The sequence below is a fragment of the Girardinichthys multiradiatus genome, chromosome 4 (genome assembly GCF_021462225.1).
Source record: "Girardinichthys multiradiatus isolate DD_20200921_A chromosome 4, DD_fGirMul_XY1, whole genome shotgun sequence".
In the NCBI taxonomy this organism is placed as follows: domain Eukaryota; kingdom Metazoa; phylum Chordata; class Actinopteri; order Cyprinodontiformes; family Goodeidae; genus Girardinichthys; species Girardinichthys multiradiatus.
The window spans coordinates 5,445,894-5,469,598 of NC_061797.1; the positions used below are offsets into that span (position 1 = coordinate 5,445,894).

General features: G+C 39.9%; 1 protein-coding gene and 1 long non-coding RNA gene across 6 annotated transcripts in view; one reads left to right on the forward strand and one right to left on the reverse strand.

The window, feature by feature from the left end:
* Positions 1-10,909, forward strand: part of znf536 (zinc finger protein 536) — a 247,619-nt gene extending 236,710 nt beyond the window's left edge. For all 5 annotated transcript variants that reach the window (XM_047362958.1, XM_047362959.1, XM_047362957.1 and 2 more), the window contains one exon: positions 8,411-10,909. In XM_047362958.1, coding sequence (XP_047218914.1) covers positions 8,411-8,559 — 149 coding nt within the window. In that variant the 3' untranslated portion in view covers positions 8,560-10,909. The remainder of the gene's footprint in view (positions 1-8,410) is intronic.
* Positions 10,910-21,549: 10,640 nt separating this feature from the next.
* Positions 21,550-22,175, reverse strand: LOC124866712. Its single transcript, XR_007037888.1, has 3 exons — positions 22,052-22,175; positions 21,721-21,966; positions 21,550-21,651 (listed from the first exon to the last, which is right to left on the reverse strand). It is a non-coding gene; the product is annotated as an uncharacterized LOC124866712 (long non-coding RNA).
* Between the last annotated feature and the right edge of the window lie 1,530 nt (positions 22,176-23,705).

The following is a 23,705-nucleotide window of genomic DNA, read 5'->3' on the forward strand; positions in this document are numbered from 1 at the left end:
CCCGTGACAGCCTGGCTTGTCCTATGGCCTGTGGAGAGCAAGAAAAAAATGGGGGAGGGGGTGGGGGTAATGGAGGAATCAAGCAAGAGGGAGAATGAGACAAAGTTTGGCAACAGAAAGAGAGAAAGGGAAATTAAGTGCAAAGATCTGGTTTAAATGGGTCAAAGAGATATGTGAGCAAAGAAAAAAAAAATTACAAGATATTTCTTTCTTGTGTGATCTTGCTATAATCGTTCGTTCATTCGTCGTCTTCCGCTTATCCAGGACCGGGTCGCGGGGGCAGCAGACTCAGCAGAGATGCCCAGACGTCCCTCTCTCCAGACACCTCCTCCAGCTCCTCCAGGGGGAGCCCAAGGCGTTCCCAGGCCAGTCGAGAGACATAGTCCCTCCAGCGTGTCCTGGGCCGTCCCCTGGGCCTCCTCCCGGTGGGACGTGCCTGGAACACCTCCCGAGGAAGGCGTCCAGGAGGCATCCGGTATAGATGCCCGAGCCACCTCAACTGGCTCCTCGATGTGGAGGAGCAGCGGCTCTACTCCGAGCTCCTCCCGGATGGCCGAGCTCCTCACCCTATCTCTAAGGGAGTGCCCGGCCACCCTACGGAGGAAGCTCATTTCAGCCGCTTGTATCCGTGATCTCGTTCTTTCGGTCATGACCCAAAGTTCATGGCCATAGGTGAGGGTAGGAACGTAGACCGACCAGTAAATTGAGAGCTTTGCTTTTCGGCTCAGCTCTCTCTTCACCACAATGGACCGGCACAGCGCCCCCATTACTGTGGCAGCTGCACCGATCCGTCTGTCGATCTCCCGCTCCATTCTTCCCTCACTCGTGAACAAGACCCCGAGATACTTAAACTCCTCCACTTGAGGCAGGAACTCCCCTCCAACCTGAAGAGGACAAGCCACCCTTTTCCGGTCGAGTACCATGGCCTCGGACTTGGAGGAGCTGATCCTCATCCCAGCCGCTTCACACTCGGCTGCGAACCGCCACAGCGCATGCTGTAGATCTTGGCTAGAGGGGGCCAGCAGGACCACGTCATCCGCAAAAAGAAGAGAGGAAATCCACTGGTCCCCAAACCAGACCCCCTCCGGCCCTTGGCTGCGTCTAGAAATCCTGTCCATAAAAGTTATGAACAGGACCGGCGACAAAGGGCAGCCCTGCCGGAGTCCAACATGCACTGGGAACAGGTCCGACTTAGTGCCGGCAATGCGGACCAAACTCCTGCTCCGCTCGTACAGGGACCGGATGGCCCCTAATAAAGGGCCCCCGATTCCATACTCCTGGAGCACCCCCCACAGGGCATCACGAGGGACACAGTCGAATGCCTTCTCCAGGTCCACAAAACACATGTGAACCGGTTGGGCAAACTCCCATGAACCCTCGAGCATCTTGTAGAGGGTATAGAGCTGGTCCAGTGTTCCACGGCTGGGACGAAAACCACACTATAATCATTCTTTTTTTTATATAAATGTGTTTGTACTGTTGGATACTTTTACCAATGGGCTAGCTAAACTAAGTGAGATACACTCATAAACAAAAACAGTTACTTAACCAGAAGGAATGGTTAAATCTGGGCTAGTTAAGTATGTAAATAATACAGTTTTTATGGATCTGACATGTCCAGAGCTGGCAGAGGTGGTGGCATCATAAACAGAGCAAATGTAATATAGGCTGCTTCCAGAGTACCTAACAGTCAGATAAAGTGACACTCCTCAGCTGATACAGAGGATGGATACCTTAGTCAGCATCGCGAGCACTAGAGTTTGATTGTGGTCACACTGTAGGTTTGCATGAGGTTGGGTGGTCAGATTGTCCAATTCCCCAGCATATGGGAGTACATTTTTCTTCCACTGGGGCTAAACCTGTGATAGAACATACTGAGCACTTTCTTTTTTTGTCCCTTTCTCTGTGCATTTGTGTGTTCTATCAAGGTACTCTGGCTACCTCTCACAGTTCAAAAACATACATGTTAAGGTTAATTGACCACTCTAAATTGCCCATAAGCATGGTTTATAGTCCTCTGTTGCCCTGCAATGGGCTAGTGATCTGTTCAGGGTGTACCTTGCCTCCACAGCAATCCTGCATAGAATATTAAGCGGGTATAGAAGATAGAGGCCTTGGTCAGCAAGATTGTTGTAGATTTAATTCAAATTCATGTAATATTTCCAATATCGTCTACCACATTGTGCAAAGTGTTTGACAAAACATAGACACCCAAGAGGGAAGCAAGCTGGTACGTCACAAAGCTCAGTGTCTCCATCGTAGGACCAAAGAGATGTGAAGTAAATATCTAAAAGATCAGATCGGGAAAAGTGAAGAACAGGGGCAGAAGTGAAAAAGAGGATGAGCTTGTGATTGTTTCTGCATGTCAGATGAGAGAAATGTCAAAGAGAATGTGAGAGATGACCTCTGCGTTCATCGCCCATTAATGACCCTGCAGCTCTCAGCTTCATTTTCCCTCTCATGCAAAACATAAAAAAAACATTTCCTCCTGTCTCCAATAGTCATTTCCCCCGCATTGTATTTATGTATTGAAAAAAAAAGGTAATAGATCAAGCACATTCCATTATTCTCTTATAAGATCATTAGCAAATATAATTAGATATGAAAGAAAGTAATTTGGAGAGAAGAGGAGAGAAAAGCGCTATCAGGCAGAGAAGACAGATTGTAGCATCAGAGTGTTTGGGCTTAAATTGCTCAGCGGAGGTATTATCAAGCCAGCAATCTTTTAGCCTCAGAAATAGTTTTGGAGACAGACAGCGAAAGACAGAAAGAGGCCACTAACATTGACTTCATTGTATTTCCCCCAACTGCAATCATTCTTTTTTATATTTTGCCTTCTTTTCCTTTTTTTTCTCTGTGCTCGGAATCAAATTATCCTATCATTGGTATCACCTCGCACTAGACCCTCAGAGTTTGCAGCAAAACAAAACCAAGTTTATAAAAAGAAAACAAGTTGACACGGAGTCATCACAGACAAAAAAAGCAAATTATCACAGGCATCAGAAAACAGCTAACCTTTTCTGCTCACTTCTCGCGCATATTGATTCAGCTTTTGTATTATTTTGGCAACTTTAAAGAGCAGGCATAACACACAAATTGCGGCGTGCCTTGAAGCTGCTTCTTGAGGAACCTTTTTCTTTGCATGCCTCGTCGTCTCTCATTCTGCACATGGCACCTCTCGCTGCACACTCTCCTCACCCGCACGCAGGAGTTTTTGTCACTCTTTCTTGCACTTTAACGCCGTACTCTGTTTGTCTAATAAGGATCTGAGCTGAAAGCAGACTGAGAGCACAATAATCCCGCTGCGTTTTACCACAAATTTGCTTTTTTTTTCCTCACCTCTTTTCCTTCTTTAGTAATGTTTTGAGCGATTGGGGTGGGGGTGGGGAGTGCGATAGGTAAAGAGGAGGGGTGGCGGTATGGATGTGGATTTTTCGAGTCTTTTGTGAGAATCACAGGGAATGGTAACTATAAACATCCTCTATTCATTAAAACCATCTAAAAATACAATTTTTGGAGGGGGGTGAGGGGATGCGCTCACTTCCTTGCCTCTCCTCCTCGGTGTATACAAGCAGGCTGTGTTATGCCTGGTGCTGCTCATATTTACATATTTATAAATACTGGGCTGTACAATGAGATGAGGCTGTGCCAAGAACAACAGTTTTTGCTAGTGTTGAGCCCGGATTTCAGGAACAAAGCAGCCCTAAACAACACCAGTGGCATGGAGAAAGTTCACACAGGTCTTTTATTTTAACCTAACACAACCTAGCACAACCTGTCAACATTCACATTTGTCAAGATGAGGCAGCTTTGAACCATCTTTTGATATTTTGTCATTTTTCAGGTCAGGCATATATTCATTTTGATAACTCTGTATGAAGTTATTAAACAAATTATTTTCATAGGAGACCAAAACTGAACTTTTTAAGACAAAATGCTACGTGCATATGTGTGTGTGGTTAGGGTCTAAGCATAACACAGAGGTGGCAGCATCATTCTGTGGGAATGCTTTTCTTTAACATGAGCAGGGTAGCTGCTTAGAGTTGATGTATAACTAAAGATGTTCAGAGGTTTGATGCAGAGAAGAAACAGCATCATAAAGAGCAAGGAACACAGCAGACAGGTCAGAGAGAAGGTTGTGGAGAAGTTAAAAGCAGACAGAAAGCCCCAGGATTTGCAGTTTGCCACCAGCCATGTACAGGACACAGCACACGTGGTTTGAATTCTAACACACGCAATGCTTTTGTCTTTGTGAAAACCTTCTAAAACCGTGTATCACTTTCCTTTCACTCCTCAACCATGCTGTATTCTGTGTTGGTCCTTCACATAAAAAAAAAAAAAACACTGAAAACACATTGATAGTTTTGGTTGTAAAATGTCAAAATGTGAATACTTTTAAATAATGTGAACATTATAGTAACATTTTTGACTGCCTTCTAATGTTAATAATAATGTTAATAATTACCCTCATATTTGCAGTGTTAGCACCTATGTTCAGGATTTTTAGGATTTTGGATGTCTGCATCTTCCTTTACTTAAATACTTTGGAGGTGTGTTTGAACGTAGAGCTTTTTTTTATTCATCCACTGAAAACCAAATAAATCATCATACTGAGTTCAGTCTAGTTCTGACAGTGTACTCACTGTTTTTATTCAGCTGCAAATACCAAACAATGTGATGTACCTCTACCTGCTGATGTAGTGTCAGAACTGATGTTCAACAAAAAATCGTACATCATTCAATCTGAACTGATCAAATGCAATGGAAATTTCACATTTCACATTTCAGCTTAACAAAAAAATCTGAAATCTACTGTAGAAAACCGAAGTTAGAAGCTGCTGATGAGAATCCAGAGCATTTCTTAATTGCTAGCCCTGACTTTAACATTATCAAATGCTAAGTGATTTTAAATACACATAACTGGAGTTGATGTCACAGTATCCTACCGAGACTACATTGATACACTCACACTTACACATTTCCACCACCTTATTCCCATGTGGTCGCCCACACAGGCTCAAAGCGGAATGCCATTGTTTCATCATCTATCCCCTTTATTCATTCTGTTGAGCATGACTCATATTTTAACAGTGGATAGATGCGAGAGTTGGGTGTCTTAAACCATGTGTTTTGCTTTCTCAGGTCCTCTCCCACAAAATCCCCACCTCTCTCCTGCCATCTGCCATCTCACTCAGTGCCACATGAGGGCGCCCTGCTCTTTTATATCATATAGGAATGTGGCGTGTGCTATAGATTATTTCCATTGACAAGTATGTTTATCTGAAACATGCTGCAATCTTATAACCATCATCTATGCACGCTGCATCTTTTTTCCCCAAGGCTCTTTGATGAAAACAAACAGATAAGCCTTGCATTCATGTGATAAATGAATGCCAGGCAGGTTTTCCGTGTCTGTTAGGTGCATCTGCCGTCTACCCGAATGGGAAATTAAAAACTGTGAGGGGGGAGGAAGTTATGCTAAACCTATAAAGTTGGCCAGAAAATCTCTTCCCCCTCCTTCACAGCGGCAGTTGTTTGGGGAGAAGGAGCACCATGCTTAAATAATAACATTCCAGGTGGCTTAGTTAATGAACAGTGAAAATCAAATATGGGGCCCTAATCTGGAGCTCGTTACAGGAAGTTTCTTTACAGGGAAGTCACAGGAAGGAAGTGCCCTTGGGGAGAAGCAAAGCACTTTTTGAAGATTCAAAAAAGGAACTTTGCTTTTGCTTTGGCTGTGACAGATTTTGCACATCAAATAAAAACAATGACAAATTTTGGCAACATAAATTAATGACTTGTAAAAGAGATAAATTAACTTCTCATTAGGTTCAACTTTCAGTTTTCAAAAACCAAGACTACACAATCATTAAAGGAGACAGGTGTAAAATATAAGCAGGCATGGAAAGTTATGTGCAACATCAGTGCCTTATATACTATCTTAGTTTGCCATCTTGTGGCCATTGCTGTGTATGACATCATACCAGTCCAAAATTACATACTGCGTGCAGTGTGAATTGAAAAAAAAATATTCTAGTCATATGTCTATATGTATACCACTTCTAACAATATTAATAGCATTACAAGAAAAAAATACTTTCAATATTAACTGAGCTATCTAAAGTGCATAGGCACAGTCTTATAAGACCTACCATAGAGGAATGTTACTGCTGTTGGAGCCATTGCCTTAGTGAACAGACGGCCTGAGTTATTACTCAGCATTGAATCTCAGAGATGTTTTATCTTGTTATTAACTCCATTCATTTTGATATCCATATCTATGCTTGTGAGAGAGAGCACAGCTCAAATAAACTCGTGTTTTAATTTGATTTTGTCAGATTCATAACGCCACTTTTAAAAGAGCATGACATGCAAATGTTCTTGGTGGTGTTTTATTGCAAAATAATTTCCAAAGAAGTTGCTGAGGGAATGAAAGTGCATGTGTGTGTGTTTGTGTTTGTGTATGTTGGAGGGGGGTGGGGAAGGTGGCTGCCGCTTCAGGACCTAATTATAGTTATATATTTCCTGCTGTTTTACAACACTTTTATTTATTTTTTAATAGAATTACTATGTTCACTTTTCACACTGTCACACTTCTTTTCACACTTATTTAATCAAGCAAGTTGCTTATAACTTGTATGAAACTACTACCATAGGTGTCATAACTATAATGTGTTTTCAGTTTATGTTTTCAAAATTAAATATTTTACCAAGCTCCAAATAAAGAAGTCGCTATGTAAGCTCCTATGAACATAACATACAAAACACAGTTTGCAGTTAGGAGTCCAAGAAATGTTACAATTTAGTTAAAGCTGTGACCTTGCTGATAGTGTGTCTCTGTTATTGTTACAGTAAACAGAGGCCTGATTCTTGTACCTTTCCAATACTTGAAACCATGAACCTTTTCAGATCATCCTTTTGCTCCATAATCCACGCATGTTCTTCATGGCTTGCAATCAGCTGAAAGGATGTGACACAAACAAGGGGCTACTTTGCTGGGTAGTCAAATACCCTTAATCACTATGAATTGTAAGAGGTAACAGGGGATTTCAGAACATGTGTGACATAGTGATATAATACGAAGCCATGACAGCCATAGCAGCACAGTCAACAGGTGCAGAGTGTTCTTCTGATCTAAGACATAAAATTGTTCACCAGACCTGATAGATAATAATATCCTGAGGTTGGAGCATAAGAAATGTTTTTCTATATAAACACTGAATGGATTCAGGAACCCTGCATCAGGATGGCAACACATATCTCAGCCAAATAGCTTGTAAATCCTGGACATACAGTATATCTCATTCAAAATGCTTAGGTGAATGATGTGAGTTGTAAGCCACACCCTCTTAGTTCTGCAATCCCTGCTTTAAGTTCTAAAAGCAATGTGACCGGTAAAGGGGGTGGGGCGCCTTGGTGGTTGTTGCTTGTATACTAATTAGAGAACTGCAATCTCAAAGAGGCTTGTGATGTCTATAGGCCCATGAACTGTGCAGGTGTACAGTGCATTACAAAAGACAGATCAAGGAAGAGAAAAAAGTTGCACATTATAGATTGTTTGGTTTTGGATTAAAGGTATCATCTAGGTTTTGTAAACCTGCATTAGCTGCCGAGATTTCTAGATGTGCTAGCATCTTCAGAAAGAAACCCACACTCAGAACCCAGAGACATTATATAAGGGACTGGTAAGAATTTTTGAAGCAAGGTTCTGTTAATAGTTTTAAGCCATTATTACCTTACTTGCAGAAGATACTTCCCAAGCTGTATTTATTTAGTAGACATCAAGATTAGTTGGTCTCAGCGGATGAAGCCAGTAGATTCTGCAAACACTATTTTATGAACCTTGAAAGCATTATCATGTCGGCTTTGAACGGTTATTTGCGTAGAAGTTGATTATTTATTCAGTGAATAGAGATAGACAGGAATGCACCAGCAAAGACCTTCCTTTGCAAACAATGTATTGAGAACAGGTGTGTTCCATGTAAGATCATTGGTGGTGCACAGCCTCCTACCTCCACTTCCTGTGTCAATAATCACAAACTTATGTCTGAATAACCACACAGTTCAAATGTAACAATGGTTTAAAGGTTCCTACAATGGCATTTGGATAAATCTCTCTGATGTTTTTGAGATGAGAGTTGTTATAGGATGGTAAATCTCCGCTTTGATCTTGGTATAAGTCAGACTCAACATTAACGTCAGCGTCTGGTGCCAATTCATCTTGATTCGCTGACGATGCCAACAGAGTAATCTTCTGTAGTTGAAATAAAGACTACAGTCTAAAATATTTAATTTGAGTTGACTGTGAACCTTCACAAATGTAATCACATGATTTAGTGCTAAAGAGTGTTTGTGTCAGTGTTTTGCGTTCGTCGTGCTAATCTGCCTCTTGTTTTCTCATTGGCCGTAGTGCATCTGTGGCTAGGAGAGGAGGACCAGCCCATGAACCATGACCTCGCATTGACCCTCGAGCCCAACCAGCTTAACAACGATCTTAACCACAACCATAACCTAGGCGACCCCAAGGGGCTGGACGCCCATGCTGTAAACAAAGACTAACTCTCACCAGAGCAAGGCTCAGCGATGACCATGATGACATCGAAGATAAAGGTGACGATGAGGGGAAGTTGGATGAAGGTTAAATGAAGGAAAACACTATAGCAGAGACTTTATTTAAGATGATTTAAAATAACTACTACCACCAGAGGGAATGGAAAGTGAGAACTGTAAAATGGGACGTCTGAGACGGTCTTCTTTGGATTCGCGAGATGGACCTAATGACTTTTGCAAGCATCCTCGCACACATAAGATGATAGCAACCTTCCTTTGTGTTTTCTGTGGTCTGAATGCATCTTGTCTTTGTTGTCCTATACACATTGCTTTTGTTCTCCTTCAGGTCTTCTTTCTTTTACTTGGATAAAACTACCTGTCTGATGATGACGTTCTGTAAACTAGCCCTGACATTACTGATACATTCCTTGAGCTAGAAAAATCTTTTGTAACTTGGACTGAAGTGTAAAATTTAATGAAATCTGTTTCTTTTCCTGTAAGTTGAAGATTATTCTCTTGTAATTGGTAGAATGTATTCTACTGCTGAATAGAAACTAGACTTTAGCAGACTCTTGACTGAGACCAAGCACATTCCTGTAAAACAAGCAGCTCTTGGCTCAGCTTTTAGCTGTCATGACTCCCTGTTTATGTCCCAGACCACTTGCGCTGAAAATGGTTAACAAAGGACATGATGTATTTTAACCTGCAGCACGTTTTTTTTCCCAGAATCTATTTACTGCTGGAGGCATGACTGGTTGACTTTTTATGACAGCGGTGCTAATAATGATTGTGAAGAAAGAACATTCAAACTGCTCTAAATGCTCCACCCTCCATAACCAGGCCTGCACCCCACTACAGAATCTGTTCTTTTTCATTTTTCTGTATTTTTCAATGCAACACAGGTGCTCGATGTACATAGAAAGATATACAGTAGTTCGACAAAGTCGACATTTAAAATGTTTGTGATGAGGGAAAGTAAAGGAGTGACAGTAATTTATCGGCCACGCAATCACATGGCTACCATTCTTCTCAAGTTCACAAAAGAAGAATTAAAAAAGAAAAATCAAAACCTGAAAAGAGGGAGAACATTTCTTTCTTTAAACCCCTAAATCCCCTTTGCTTCATCTTTCATGTCAAACCTGGAGGACTGTAGTGTTGCAGATGTTTGTATAATACTGCCACCGATTATTGTTGCACAGTGTTACTGACTACTGAAAATGGTTTGATGTACTTACTTTAAGAGGAGAAAAAATTGCATAAAACTGGAAAAAGACATAATGTGTATAGCCTTCGATTACAAGTCATCTGTTATTGCTACTTCCAAGCTATGTAACTGTGCTAGACTGTAGGATGTAGGGTTGATTTTATTTTGAACTTTTTTATGTACTGTACATTAATGCCTTGTCCATTTACTGATCAAAAAAGAGAGAAAAAATGAAAAAAAGAGGAAAAGATGACAATCGTCTCCTGTGCCCCCATATATACAGATCCATAATGCATAGCGGGACTTTCTGATTTATTTCAATTATTTGGATTCTCAGAAGTATTTTGCACTGTGATAGTATTATAAATCCAACCTATACAGTACAAAACTAGCTAATTAACTAAAACGAGCGTGTTTGTGTGTCCCTTGGCATTGTGAAATGTTTCTACGTCATTTTTTGTGAACCCAGAGAAAAAAAAAACCCCAGAGAAAAAAAAATAGTCTAATGCGGTATGTATAGTCCAAATATAATACTTCGTCTTTTTCTTAGTTTGATCAACATCTATACTGTGTGTGGCTTTGAAAAATCGTTCCTCAGATTTATGTTTTGTATGCTAATCCCTTTCTGACCCACAGCATAGACCCGTTACTGCTTTCTCCCGGGTGACTTTCAGAGCTTGGATACCAGCCTGAGAAGATTTTGCCCTGCCAATCTTTTCTTTTCAGCTACATTCAAATGATTTCTATAGACCACAATAAACCATACTTTCAATTTTACAGAAGAAGAGATTCAAAATCTAAATAAAAAGAAAGGTGAAGCATTGAAAAGTGAGAAGCTATCATTTTAGGGGTTTGGAAATGAGGTCAAAGCAAACCAGTTGGATGTATTCTGGTGAAATAACTGACCAACAGCTTTGACTTTGGACCTTATCTCTGTTTTCTGTATAAAGATGAGAGATTCATAGTGAGAGTGGAGCTTGGGCTTTCTCCTTCTCTGAACCAGCTATAATGATCATTCCATTCCACATATGATGTACAAAACCTGTCTTGTGAGCTGAACACACTATGTTTTGCTGTATCCTCATGGCAGATCCTTTGTTTTGTAACTACTGAACTGTACTTATAATAAAAATAAAATGTATTCAAACTAAAAAAGTGTCAAAGCAGTGATCTGTTTGATATTTTTGATTTGGCCTCATAAAACTGTGTCCGAGACATTCTGTTACACCATTTGAGACCAAAAAGTCATTAAAATGGAGGTAAATAGTTAAAAAGGCAATCTGTAATTTACTGCAAAAGTCATTATCTCTCATTTAGCTGAATGCAAAGCTTCCAGTTCACTGTTTACCAGCTTTTAAGCTTTTAATTTCGGCCACCCTTAATACTTAATACTCCTTGTTAAAATCATGTACAAGCATAGCAGTAAAAGATATTTTCAGTTACCCAATTTAAAGGCAACGTCTGTGCTGTTATTTCACCTATTTTTACCTCTAACCCTTATCTCTGCAATGGTCAGAGAGAAATGAAAGAAGTAAGAGAATTAAAGTATAGGTAACTCCTCTGCTCATATTTATTGTACCTACAAATCCACAAATGATCTCACTTTGTTACCTTGCAGCCTAATAACTTCTCCACAAGACCAGATATATCAGAACAATCCATATGTTTCCATGGCTATGACACAAGCCTTTGGTTGTTGTTGAATTTAAAAGAAATGGGAGAATTATGAATAACAGGTCCCCACAAAGGTAAAACATTAGAGCAACAGCCTGAAACATTCCAATTCATTGTCAACATGTGACCCCAAGTATTCCTTAAGTTGGTTTACTGCAGGGTTATCTACAAATTTTACATTTAAGTCTTCAATTGTTTTCTATACTTACATTTCCAAATGTCCTTGTTCATTTTGTAGTCATTTTCTGCATGGATTTCTGTTTAGGTTCACATTGAGTCACTCAAGAACAAATAAACCGATGGCAGAAACATTAAAGTCAAGGATTTGTGTGAATGAACCAAAAGATAAAAATAATTAGATGATGATCTTTTCAAAAATAAACTATTTTTTTCTCTCAAGTAGGAAAATACTCGCATCAGGTTCTACATTTTTGATACTTTTGAAAACTTTTAAACTTTAGAATAGGAAATGGATTATTTGGAATTATCCAGTTATCAATAAAAATGTGGAAAAGCTCACCTGTATCATGACAAAGGCGATACATTTACTTTGAGTTTTGATATGTGCCATATGTCAGCACATAAACCAACACAGATCATTTCAGTTTTCTGTTGTGTAAGCATATACGATGTTTTCAGTTTGGTAATGCAAGTTCTAAAAAATTAATTCTAGAGTAAGAATTCTGAATAAAAAAATATATCAAAGTAGTGAAATCTAAATACAGTATCAAAACTTTTGATGTTCAGACATTCAAAAGGATTTTATTTAGAAGAGGTAAAATCCAGACATGTGTGGTATTTCATCATTAGCATGGAGTGTACATATCTTTTATGTGTTTGCAGACTTTGTGATGGGACAAGTTGTTGAGGGTGAGTCCAGCCCATTAACGAGTGCCATGATATAACTTGATTTTACACATTCAGCAGATTTGCTGTACACATAATTACCACTGTCCAGGGTTGCAGACACAGAAAGCTTCTGCTACAGTTTCACTGCATAAACTGTGTGTGTGTGTGTGTGTTCCTGTTTTGGCATCACAGTGAGAACCAATTTGCCAATATCACAATATCACCATCAAATTGAGGACCATTTGTACCAAAGTGAGGACATTTTGCTGGTCCTCACGACCAATTTTGTTAACGGTTAGGTTTAGGACTAAGGTGTGAATTGAGTTTAGGTCAAGGTTAGGGTTAGGCATGCACTGGTAATGGTTAGGTTTAGGGGACTGACTCCTTCTCCTGAAGGAGAAGGTCGGTGCACGGTCCATCCCCTGGGGCACCCTAGGCCCTTGGTTCCAGGCAACGCTGGCGTCTTCCGTAGCGAACCGTGGTCCACCCGTCCTCATCCATAAAGTCACCCATTAGGGTGATAGTTAAATGTGAAATTATAAACTATGAAACAAATAAAAGTAATGAGAAAAAGGAGATTACTTAAAAGAAAATGAATACAAAATGTTTTTTTACAAAAACTAAACAAAATAATATTTAAAAAAATAAAAGTAAAAATTTCGTGTAAATGTTTCCAAAAAGTAGAAATAATAAAACGTGTGCTTATGCGACGTTTCGGCTCTCGAAAGAGCCTTCTTCAGGCTATAGAACACCAAAAACACAAAAAAAGCAGGTCTGCAGTCTCAATGATGTTACTCCAATGCTGCAGACACAGAAAGCTTCTGCTACAGTTTCACTGCATAAACTGTGTGTGTGTGTGTGTGTGTGTTCCTGTTTTGGCATCATAGTGAGAACCAATTTTCCAATATCACAATTTCACCATCAAATTGAAGACCATTTGTACCAAAGTGAGGACATTTTGCTGGTCCTCACGATCAATTTTGCTAACGGTTAGGTTTAGGACTAAGATGTGAATTGAGTTTAGGTTAAGGTTAGGGTTAGGCATGCCCTGGTAATGGTTAGGTTTAGGGTTATTGTCAGAGTTAGGGCATAGAAAGGGTTGAAAATGACTGAAAATCAATGGAAGTCAATGGGAGTCAACACATGGTCCTCACCTGTTTCTGGTTCAAAAGTGGCTTGACCTGGGGAATGCGGCACCTGTAGCCCATTTCCTGCACACTCCTGTGCACGGTGGCTCTGGATGTTTCTACTCCAGACTCAGTCCACTGCTTCCGCAGGTCCCCCAAGGTCTGGAATCGGCCCTTCTCCACAATCTTCCTCAGGGTCCGATCACCTCTTCTCGTTGTGCAGCGTTTTCTGCCACACTTTTTCCTTCCCACAGACTTCCCACTGAGGTGCCTTGATACAGCACTCTGGGAACAGCCTATTCATTCAGAAATGTCTTTCTGTGTCTTACCCTCTTGCTTGAAGGTGTCAATAGTGGCCTTCTGGACAGCAGTCAGGTCGGCAGTCTTACCCATGATTGGGGTTTTGAGTGATGAACCAGGCTGGGAGTTTTAAAGGCCTCAGGAATCTTTTGCAGGTGTTTAGAGTTAACTCGTTGATTCAGATGATTAGGTTCATAGCTCGTTTAGAGACCCTTTTAATGATATGCTAATTTTGTGAGATAGAAATTTTGGGTTTTCATGAGCTGTATGCCAAAATCATCCGTATTAAGACAATAAAAGACCTGAAATATTTCAGTTAGTGTGCAATGAATCTAAAATATATGAATGTTACATTTTCATCACGACATTATGGAAAATAATGAACTTTATCACAATATGCTAATATTTTGAGAAGGACCTGTACATACAGCAAAACAAGAGTGTGTGTGTGTGTGTGTGTGTGTGCGTGAGTGTGTGCTTATCTAGCAGCTAGTCATGTACAAATACACTAATTGTAATGAGTATGACACCTGGTGGACATTAATTAAAGAGCAGGCCTCTTACTGTTTCTCACACCAACTCTGTTTTTTTTTTTTACATGTTTGAATGATTTTATGCTGTTGGGAGACCAACTTACTGTATTTTACTTTTTTTCCTACCATGTTCAAAATAAACAAATAAATTAAATTAAATTAAATTAAATTAAATCAAGTCTCTGCCATGAAAGGGAGATGCAGAAAGAAAGAAAGAATAAAAAAAATCATAACCACAGTTTTATCCTTGTTTCTGAGAAGGAAAATGGAGTCACAAAGGTATTGACAGCTGTAAAACTGATGGGGGATAACCAATAATAATTGCACCATGTTGTTTAGCAAGGTGGTCCAGATGCCTGTGCTTTTCAAAAGGAAGAACTAAGTGACTGTGTCCAGGCCCACCTGTGTTGTCTGAAACCTGAGCTGCAGCATCTAAATGCAATCTGTACTCATGTGAAGCTCCTGAGGCCAACGCCTGACTAATTGTAAAACAGATCACCTGCAACTAGATGTGTATAAGTGAGCATGTGGGACTGTTTCCAATAAGGTCACATCTGGAGAAAGTAACTCTGCAACCAGTTTACATCTATAAGCATGCTCACCCATGGTGCTGAAGAAAAAAAATGGTTCAACATGGTCTGGCTCACAGTGTGTGTGTATGTGTGTGTATTTGCAAGAAAGTGGACTTGCCTGTATGTTTATGTACTGCCAATAAATGTTATCATGTGTGCTTCTATATTTAATGAAACGTGGGAGTTATTACGCATCTTTTTGATCACCTTTTACTCCGAGTGACTTCCTGTGTGTGTTTCGGTCCACTGTTGCATGTAGCTGTTGATGCAATCATTTTCAGTAAGAACTGAATTGCCCTTAAATTAGCTTCCCCTCCTGTCAAATCACTCCTTCTATTTTTTATTTTATTTCTAAATCTTCTTTTTTTGCCCAAACATATTTGTGCATGCATATTGCATCATTGTCTGCTGGCGTTTGGTTGGTCACTGGGCAGATGGTGACCTGCAGATGAACCTGTCTTCCAGCTTTCTGCCTCTAATTTCCCCAACCTTGCTTTGCATCAGAAAACTTTGAGTTTGTGCAGCCTTGCATTGCGACCACTAGAGGGCACAGTAGACCAGTTGTTTGCGCCAAGATAGCTCGGTGGCACATGCTTGTCGCACTGCAGAAACACACGCTTGAAATTAAGTGTAAAAAAAATAAATCAACAAAAACATATATTAAAATTAGCTGTAACTTTGGCATCTATATTTTAGTATTTAATTAGCTTGAAGGATGTTTCTACTCCCCCAATTATCAGTACAAATAACAGTTTTTAAGTTGCAGAGACATTAATACGTTGTACAAGCAATGCACTTGTATACACTAGGAGAAACAGTTAAGAAGCAAGTAATGCACTCAATGGAATAATTTACAAGATTCGACAAAACATAATGGAATAACTGCTCTTAGAGGATGTTCAGTAAGTCAGTTCATAGAAAAAACAAAACAAACAACAACACAAAACAAAAAACACCAAAAAAATCACAAAATTAAACAAAACAATTTCATTTAACATCTGAACATTCTGGATTAAACATACTTATGAAACATGTTAGCAAATTTAGCAGACTTATTTGTGCATGCAATTGTTTAAAGAATCCAAATTAAGATTTTTTAATTTTCCCCAAACATTGTGTAATTAAATAACTGATTTGAAATTAGATCGATATCTTTTTTCAGTTTGTTTGTGGTTGGTCGGTCCTTATTTTTATTTATTGGGATGGATGTCGAAAGTCAGGCTTGTTTGGCCCATTTGTTCCTTACGAATCACATTTAGACATCAAATGACATTTGTATGTGGGTGCCTTCTCACCTTTGACAGTTTGACATTTTTTAGAGAAAAGACAACTTCAGATTTTTTGTTTTTCACAAAAATCTTCTCATTTGTAGTGATTCCATATTTTTTGCATGAGTGCGCAGACCAGTCATGGATATGTAAAACGTCAATTGGCAAGAAGCTTGGTTGTATAGAATGAGCATCAGAGGGCGTGAGTGGGGGTATCAGACATTCAAGCAATTTAAAAGTTTCACAGGCAGTTGCAGAGGCATCCAAAAGTTTGTGAAATCTGTAAGTTAAAGTCACCACACAGAAAATGCCTTACAGCCTCACCGGAACTTGGTGGAGTCCAATTATCCAAATCAAAGAACTCAATGGTGACTGACCAATTGCCCTAACCTCTGTGCTTACAGACTCCTTAGATTAACTGGCTCTGTCATACTTGTCACACCTCAAATATGTCACCAAACTCCTAATAGACCTTCTTCCGCTTGCCCACTAAGCCAGCAGGTCTTGAAATGATGCTGTAAATTACACTTTACTTTGTGGTTCAACATCTTGACTCTGCAGACAGCTATACCAAGATGTTTATGGCCCATCAACACCACCTCCAACATAATTAGCTCTGCTCTGCGATGACACAAGCTGTCTCAGCTGAATGTGCCCAACTCCATTTCCGGGTGGATCATAGACTTCCTGTCTGACAGGAAGCAGCATGTGAAGCTGCAGCACTGGTTCCCCTCAAGGCTGTGTTCCTTCACCCCTGCTTTTCTCCCTGGACACCAACAGCTACATCTGCAGGGATTAGGCTGTTGAGAAATACACTCATCTCACAAGGGGATGAGTCTCCCTACAGATGTGAAAGTGAGAACCTGTTTAAGAGATGTAGTAATAATGTGGAGCTCAAAGATGTCAGATCAGGGGAGATAGCTGAAGACTTTAAGAAGTACTCAGCGCCATCTGTTTTCATATTCCTCAGGTTGGAACTTATCATCAGCTCACTTATCAATAACTCACAGAAACTGCCACAGAATGTACATGACCCACTAAGATACTCAGGCCAGAACAGTGTGCCCCAACAACCAAAGCATGTTCAAAGCTACTTAAATCACCTCCCTTCCTCACTCTGATACTTGGTTTGAACCTCAGCCTATCTTCCTTACCACGTCTAGATGCCTAAATAGAGTGAGTTGCTGCCTTGTAAAGTTTTAAGAAAATATCAAAGAAATTCCTCTTCAGAATAATAATTGACATCTAAATCTGGTTTTATTGTAGGTTAAAACAGATGTTAGATGAAGAGGTTGACTATTAATTAAAATACACATCTACTCAGTTCATACTCTATGAAGAGTGGTTTTGTGGCAGTGTTTGGTTTTTAAGTTGATTTTGAGCATTTGATTTTGTTTTTCTTCATAATTCATCTGAACAGCTTCAGCCTGTGGCAAAAAAGGATTACTTCTCATGTAATGTGACTTTATGATGAAACACAGAATTTATAACTGAGTCTTCTGTAATAGTGAGCTGTTGTTCAGCAGATCAGCTGCTTCCATTTATTTTGGTACCAGTTTCTAATGGAAAATAAAGTATTTATTTAAAAAAAAAACAGTAGTGAATTTTCTTTTAGGAAAAAAGAACTACATATATAATCAATAAAATCAAAAACCGTAGTTCCACGATGGATTTAAATAGAACCTAGTATACAGAACAAGTAAATGCTAATGTAGCAGCTTGCCCCCTCATTCTCATGTGTCCTTCTGTTTACTGCTGATCATTTGTGCTTATGTACTGTATGTGGGTGGGTTTGTGCTTGCGTGCAGGTCAGTACTTGGTGAGCTGTGTGTGTGTGTGTGTGTGTGTGTGTACACAATGCTGAGTACGTGTTATATTCAGGGCTAGTGTGCTATGACCTCCCCTCTCCCTCTCCCTCCTCAGCTCTTATGAATCGATGATCATGTGGTGTAAGGGAGATGAATGGCCCCCAGCTCCATCTTGTCTCCTCTAATTGTAAAATATTAGTTACATTAGACTCTAGCTTGTGATTAATGGAACTTATTTGGAAGGTGGAGTCTTTCACAGACACATGTACCCCCACCCCCCCATACTTCTCTCTCTTTGCTGGTTTACCAGCAGTCTCCAAAGTATCCTTCTCAAAGAATTGAGTGATTTCATTTGCAGTGGACAAATAGGTTTCCCTCTCTAGGAAAAGAAGAGAAGCAGAAGAAAAAAAGACAGGAAAGAGGGAAGAGAGGGAGGTGAAGGTGGGGAAATGATAGATGGGGATGAAAAAGAGAGGAGAGCTTATGAAAAGGAGAGCTTTTGGAGATGTTTTGCTGCTGCTTGTTTGTAAAGGGATTTAAACCTCATGGTAGATAAGGCTGTATATGGGATCTCAGCTGGAAAAAGGCTAAACATGATCAAGTTTTAAACACATTTGCAAGCTAATAACCGTGAAAATGAAGTATTTGGACCTAATGTTACCATAAATATAAAACTAAGTTCAGAAAAGTTTGATAAGACTCTGGAGAACATATTTCATGTTTTTTTGGTTTTAGTCAGCTGCAAGAAAGGCAGGTAGAGACTCACAACTGAAGCTACCTCCTATGAATCAAAGAAAGCAAAACAAAGAAAAAAACTTGCACAAATTTAATGATAAGTTACCAACCTGGTATAGAAAATGGATGGATGGATGGAAAAATGTTTATCTTTTATTTAAGAGGAAATATAATTATAAAAATATGCAAGTTTTTCCCCTTTTACTACTACTACTACTACTACTACTACTACTGGGCTTTTCTGAATTGGAAAAAAGGCTTTTGTGCCCCTTAGTCATTTTCCAGTCTTCCTGTTGTCCAGACTAAATGACATCACTGCTTTCCTTTAATCTCTCCATATTGGCAAAACCATATGGATAGATTTTGACTTGCCGATGCCCTGATATGTGGAGGATGAACACAAACGAGTCAACATTAGTAAAAGGTGTATGCAGATCTTTTCTCAAATGTGGTAACACCAAAAAATTTGGAAATGTGATATTTTTGAAATCAAAAAATACACTAGAAAAATTGTTAAAAAGAGCTGAATAAAAAAACACATTTGTTTATCCAATAAACAATAAAATAGAAGTGCTATTTGAGCCCCTTTCTTGTATCTGTTGCAGTTGAGATTTGTAACAGTTAGTGTTTAGCTTATGAGCATTTACCTGTCCATCCATCCATTTTTGGATGAAATGCGTGATCCAAACCTGAAAGGTCTCTAATCAAATGCAGAGACAAGCAAAAGGATCAAGCACACACGTCAGACCTGTGTGATTGTTATCAATATTACTCACAGATAAAATTAGGATTTCTTTCGTCTCGGCTGTGGTGCCAACCTGATGCACTACATTAGCTTCTCCTGCATAGTCTGTCAACTAACAAGCAAATGACGAGACATGAACTTAATAGTGGCTGCAGATAAGAGAGGTAGCTAACAGTGACTTGTGCAACACTAAAAAAAGTGAGACTCTGGAATAGTTAGTATGCCAGTGTCACATTGCCTGATTCCCTTTAGGGACTAAAGTACATTGGTACACCTTTATAGCCAGCACTGCTCGCACAGAAAGTATGCTGTATTACATGCACACACTCTTAAAAAAAAGAATTTCTCTGATAAGCTTTGGTGGCATTTAGGTGTGTCCAAGTGCTTCCAGTCTGCAAATTTATGTGTAGATTTGATGGCGTCCTGCTCAGGGCTCTCCTAACATGAACGCTGTCTGCTGTCTGTGTTGATGGTAACATTACGGAGGCTTCAATATTGTAACTGTCAGTTCTTTGCTATATACCAACTGAGTGGTAATGTGCATTTGTCAAGGCTGACATACAGATACATCTCAAAAAATGTGAATATCATTGTCGTGCATTTTTTAAATTGAAACTCATATATTATATAGATTCATTACAAATAAAGTGAAATATTTCAAGCCTTTATTTCTATGAAAACTCCAAATTCTGGGTCTCAGAAAATGTGAAGATCAATAATAAAAGAATATTTTAAACAGAAAAGTATGTTTATTTCTATGTACCCATAAAAATCCAAAAGTAGGCCCAACCCCGCCTGTGGCACCGTTGAGGTGTAACAGAAGCCCAGGTTCTTTGAGAGCAGCCTCCAGGTCCTTCTGGAAAATGAAGTGAGCATCTCCATAAAGCTTGTCCACAGAAGGAAGCATGAAGTTATGTAACATTTCCTGGTAGATGGCTGCATCGACTGGACGTCAGAAAACATACTGGACCAACACCAGCAGATGACAAGGCACCCCAAACCATCACTGACTGTGGAAACTTCACACAGGACTTCAAGCAATGTGAACTCTGTGCCTCCCCACTATTCTTCCAGACTCTTGGACCTTGATCTCCAAATGAAATGCAAACTTTACTTTTATCTGAAAGAGGACTTTGGACCATTGAGCAACAGTCCAGTTCTTTTTCTCTTCAGCCCATGTAAGACACTTCTGACGTCTCTTGTTCAGGAGTGGCTGGACAAGAAGAATGCAACATTTGCAGCCCATGTGCAGGATTTGTCTGTGCACAGTGGCTCTTGATGCAAAGACTCCAGCCTCAGCCCAGTCCTTGTGAAGCTCCCCCAATTCTTAAATGGATTTGCTTTACAGTCCCCTCAAGGCCACATTGCATTGATGCAGTAATTTATGCAAAATGCAGCCCAACCAGGTATAGAGTGCATAGAAGTGAACATACTTATCAGAAGCCTGAACAACTGACAGTTCTTTCAATGTTGTCATTATTCCTTTTGTCGGTAAATCTTTTTCAACCACACTTTTTCCTTCCACTCAACTTTCTAATAAAATATTGACTCTAAAGGGAAGTGTATAAATGCATATCGAACCTTTAATTTTTTGACTTGTAAAAACATTAAACACTACAAAATTAGGCTTCACTTTCTGCCGGCCTATCATACAGTATGAAAACCTTAGCAAACCCTGCATTCTTCTTTTATCAAAAGTGCAAGTACTGCTGCACAACATGTGCACGTCTGAACTGGATCTTCCTCACCTACCTTCCTAATTGTGAAAATCCAACACTAGCTGAGCAGAGAGTTTCAGCCAAGAAGCAACAATCCCATCTTGAACATTCTTTTTGAGTGTGTTAGGTTGTGCAACCTATTTAGCAAGTTGTTGAGTGTATGGAGGAAAGAAGGTGCTATGAATGGTTCGTATGATAAGAAGTATGAAGTGACTATAAGCTTGTGGGTTTCAGAATCTGCCTGTGTTAGGTTTTGAGTTTGAGTTCTGTTTACCTTCTTTGCACTGTAATGTTCTTCTCTTGCTTTATTTCAGTTCATTGAGGATTATTAGATTCGATTCATTCTGCTGTTTAGCTTTTGTTACTTTACTGGATTCTTGCTCATTTGTGTTAATTACTCATTCTCCCTCTGTCATATCTTTAGTGATTTGTTTTGACCCACATGCAAAACCATCCTCGGGAGAAATAAAGTTAGTAAATCATTTATTTCTAAACAGAACATGTTCTGGTTACACCGGATTCTCCGGTCAGGAAATCTCAGGCAGGAACTCAGGTTGCACAGGATACTCTATGAGAGAGAGGTATTGGTTAAATTGGAATAGGCTGCCAATAGTTAAAAATGTCCAAACTAGCTTACTTCTTCTTATGGAAAAGCTGAGCTGGTGAGTCTACTGGTGGGGCAAAGAGTTAGGCAATCAAGAAGGTGGTCCAGTTGAACATCATCCAAGGTGAGGAGTTGCAACCACAAAGGCAGGAAGTTAGAGGCGTTCAGAAACTAAGCCAACAGTCAGGAATTGAGAATCCAGGAGAATTATTAGCAGTCAGGATGCAGTCCGAAGGGGTAAAGGTCTGGGGTTCGAGATCCGTCCACACCTCACGAGCACTAGTAGGAAGCAGGAAAGCAAAGCACAGGGTTAGTACTCCAACACAGCAAAATCTGGCAAATATACTAGAAGCTTGACGATTACCACATGGGCAAAACACTCAGTCATCAAAGGACTGGTGGCTGACTCCTAAATACTCCTCCAAAGGCCTGCACAATCAGACTCTGATCAGGAACACCTGTCACCAGATCACACAGCTTGCAGAAGGGTGACCTCTAGTGGTCCGGCTGTGCACAATACTCCCAAGCTCCAACACCCTCAGTATTCTTCAGTCTCCCTTCCACCAGCTGCTCCTGAGTTGATTGGTCCATACTCCACTTCCCTCAGTATTTATCCTCTCTGGTTTTCATTGTTTCTCACTGGTTCCTCCAGGAAACTACCCTGTTTGCTGCCTGGCTCCATGTCCGTTACACTGTCTAGCTTACCCGTGTAAGTTGTTTTTGATTTCTTCTTATTATTATTAAAAGGAAAGCTCTTCAACTCACCATGCTGCTCCCAAGTGCTTATCTGCACGTTGGTCCAACAAATACTCAGCATAATATTACAATGGGACTAAACTGGATAAGGCCAAGCTAAGCAGAAGATTAAAAGATCAGCAGTAGAAAATAAGAATAAAATGTAAAAGCAGAATAAAAATGAAGAACAGAAGGAATGAAGCTGCTATTTTGGGTTCTTATTAACAGGTCCTGCTGGTGCAGCAATTAATAATATACTTGTGCATTTAACATGGGACCTGGTCCCTGGTGAAGACATTTTAGCTGGCTTTGAAGCTGAAAGAGCTCCTTCCCCCACAGCTCCTCTGCTCTCCCTAAGTGCCTCCCATGGTGTTATTTGTGTGTTGGTTTTCTCTAGTTAAGCTAGGAAACCGACCAAATCACTATTCCCCAAATTTCAAGCCAATTTTCAATTAACAATCCAGCTTTCTGTGGGGAAAAGACTTCAATTCATTAGAGGAAATCCTGAAAAAATATATTACATCCCGCTGGGCAGAATGAGGGTTTGAAGTAATGTAAATGTTTTTATTATTATTACTACTTTGGTGAGTTTCTGTTCTCTGACCAGAGAGGAAGACAGTGGATTTAACTGGTTCTGAACTTGGCATAATTGTTGATGAAAGACATCCTTGCATATTTCAGAAAATGCTGATCTGCTGGGATTTTCATACACAACCATCTCTCCCAGAACAAAAAGAGATGAAAACATGTTGTTGACATCAGAGGCCAGAGCATAACGGGCAGAATGGTTGGAGATGATGGTGACTATAGTTCAGATAACCTAAAGGAGCACACTGGGTGCCACATCTGTCAGCTAAGAGCAGGAGACTGATGCTACAGGGGAGTTTGCTGGTCAATCAAGACCAGGAGCATGAAGTGCTCTAGAATTTCCTGGTAGATGGCTGCATTGACTGGACAGCGGACCAACACCAGCAGATGACATGGCATCCCAAACCATCACTGACTGTGGAAAATTCACACTGGACTTCAAACCAATGTGGATACTCTCCATTCTTCCTCCAGACTCTGGGACCTTGATTTCCAAATGAAATGCAGAATGTATTTTTATCTGAAAGCAGGACTTTGGACCACTGAGGAACAGTCCAGTTCTGACATGTCTGGTTCCGGAGTGGCTTGACACGAGGAATGCAACATTTGTATGACCTCCTTTTTGTTTGCCCAGTTTCAAATAGCAAATTATAATTACACTGTAATATACAATTATGGGTTTTTGTCAGCTGAGC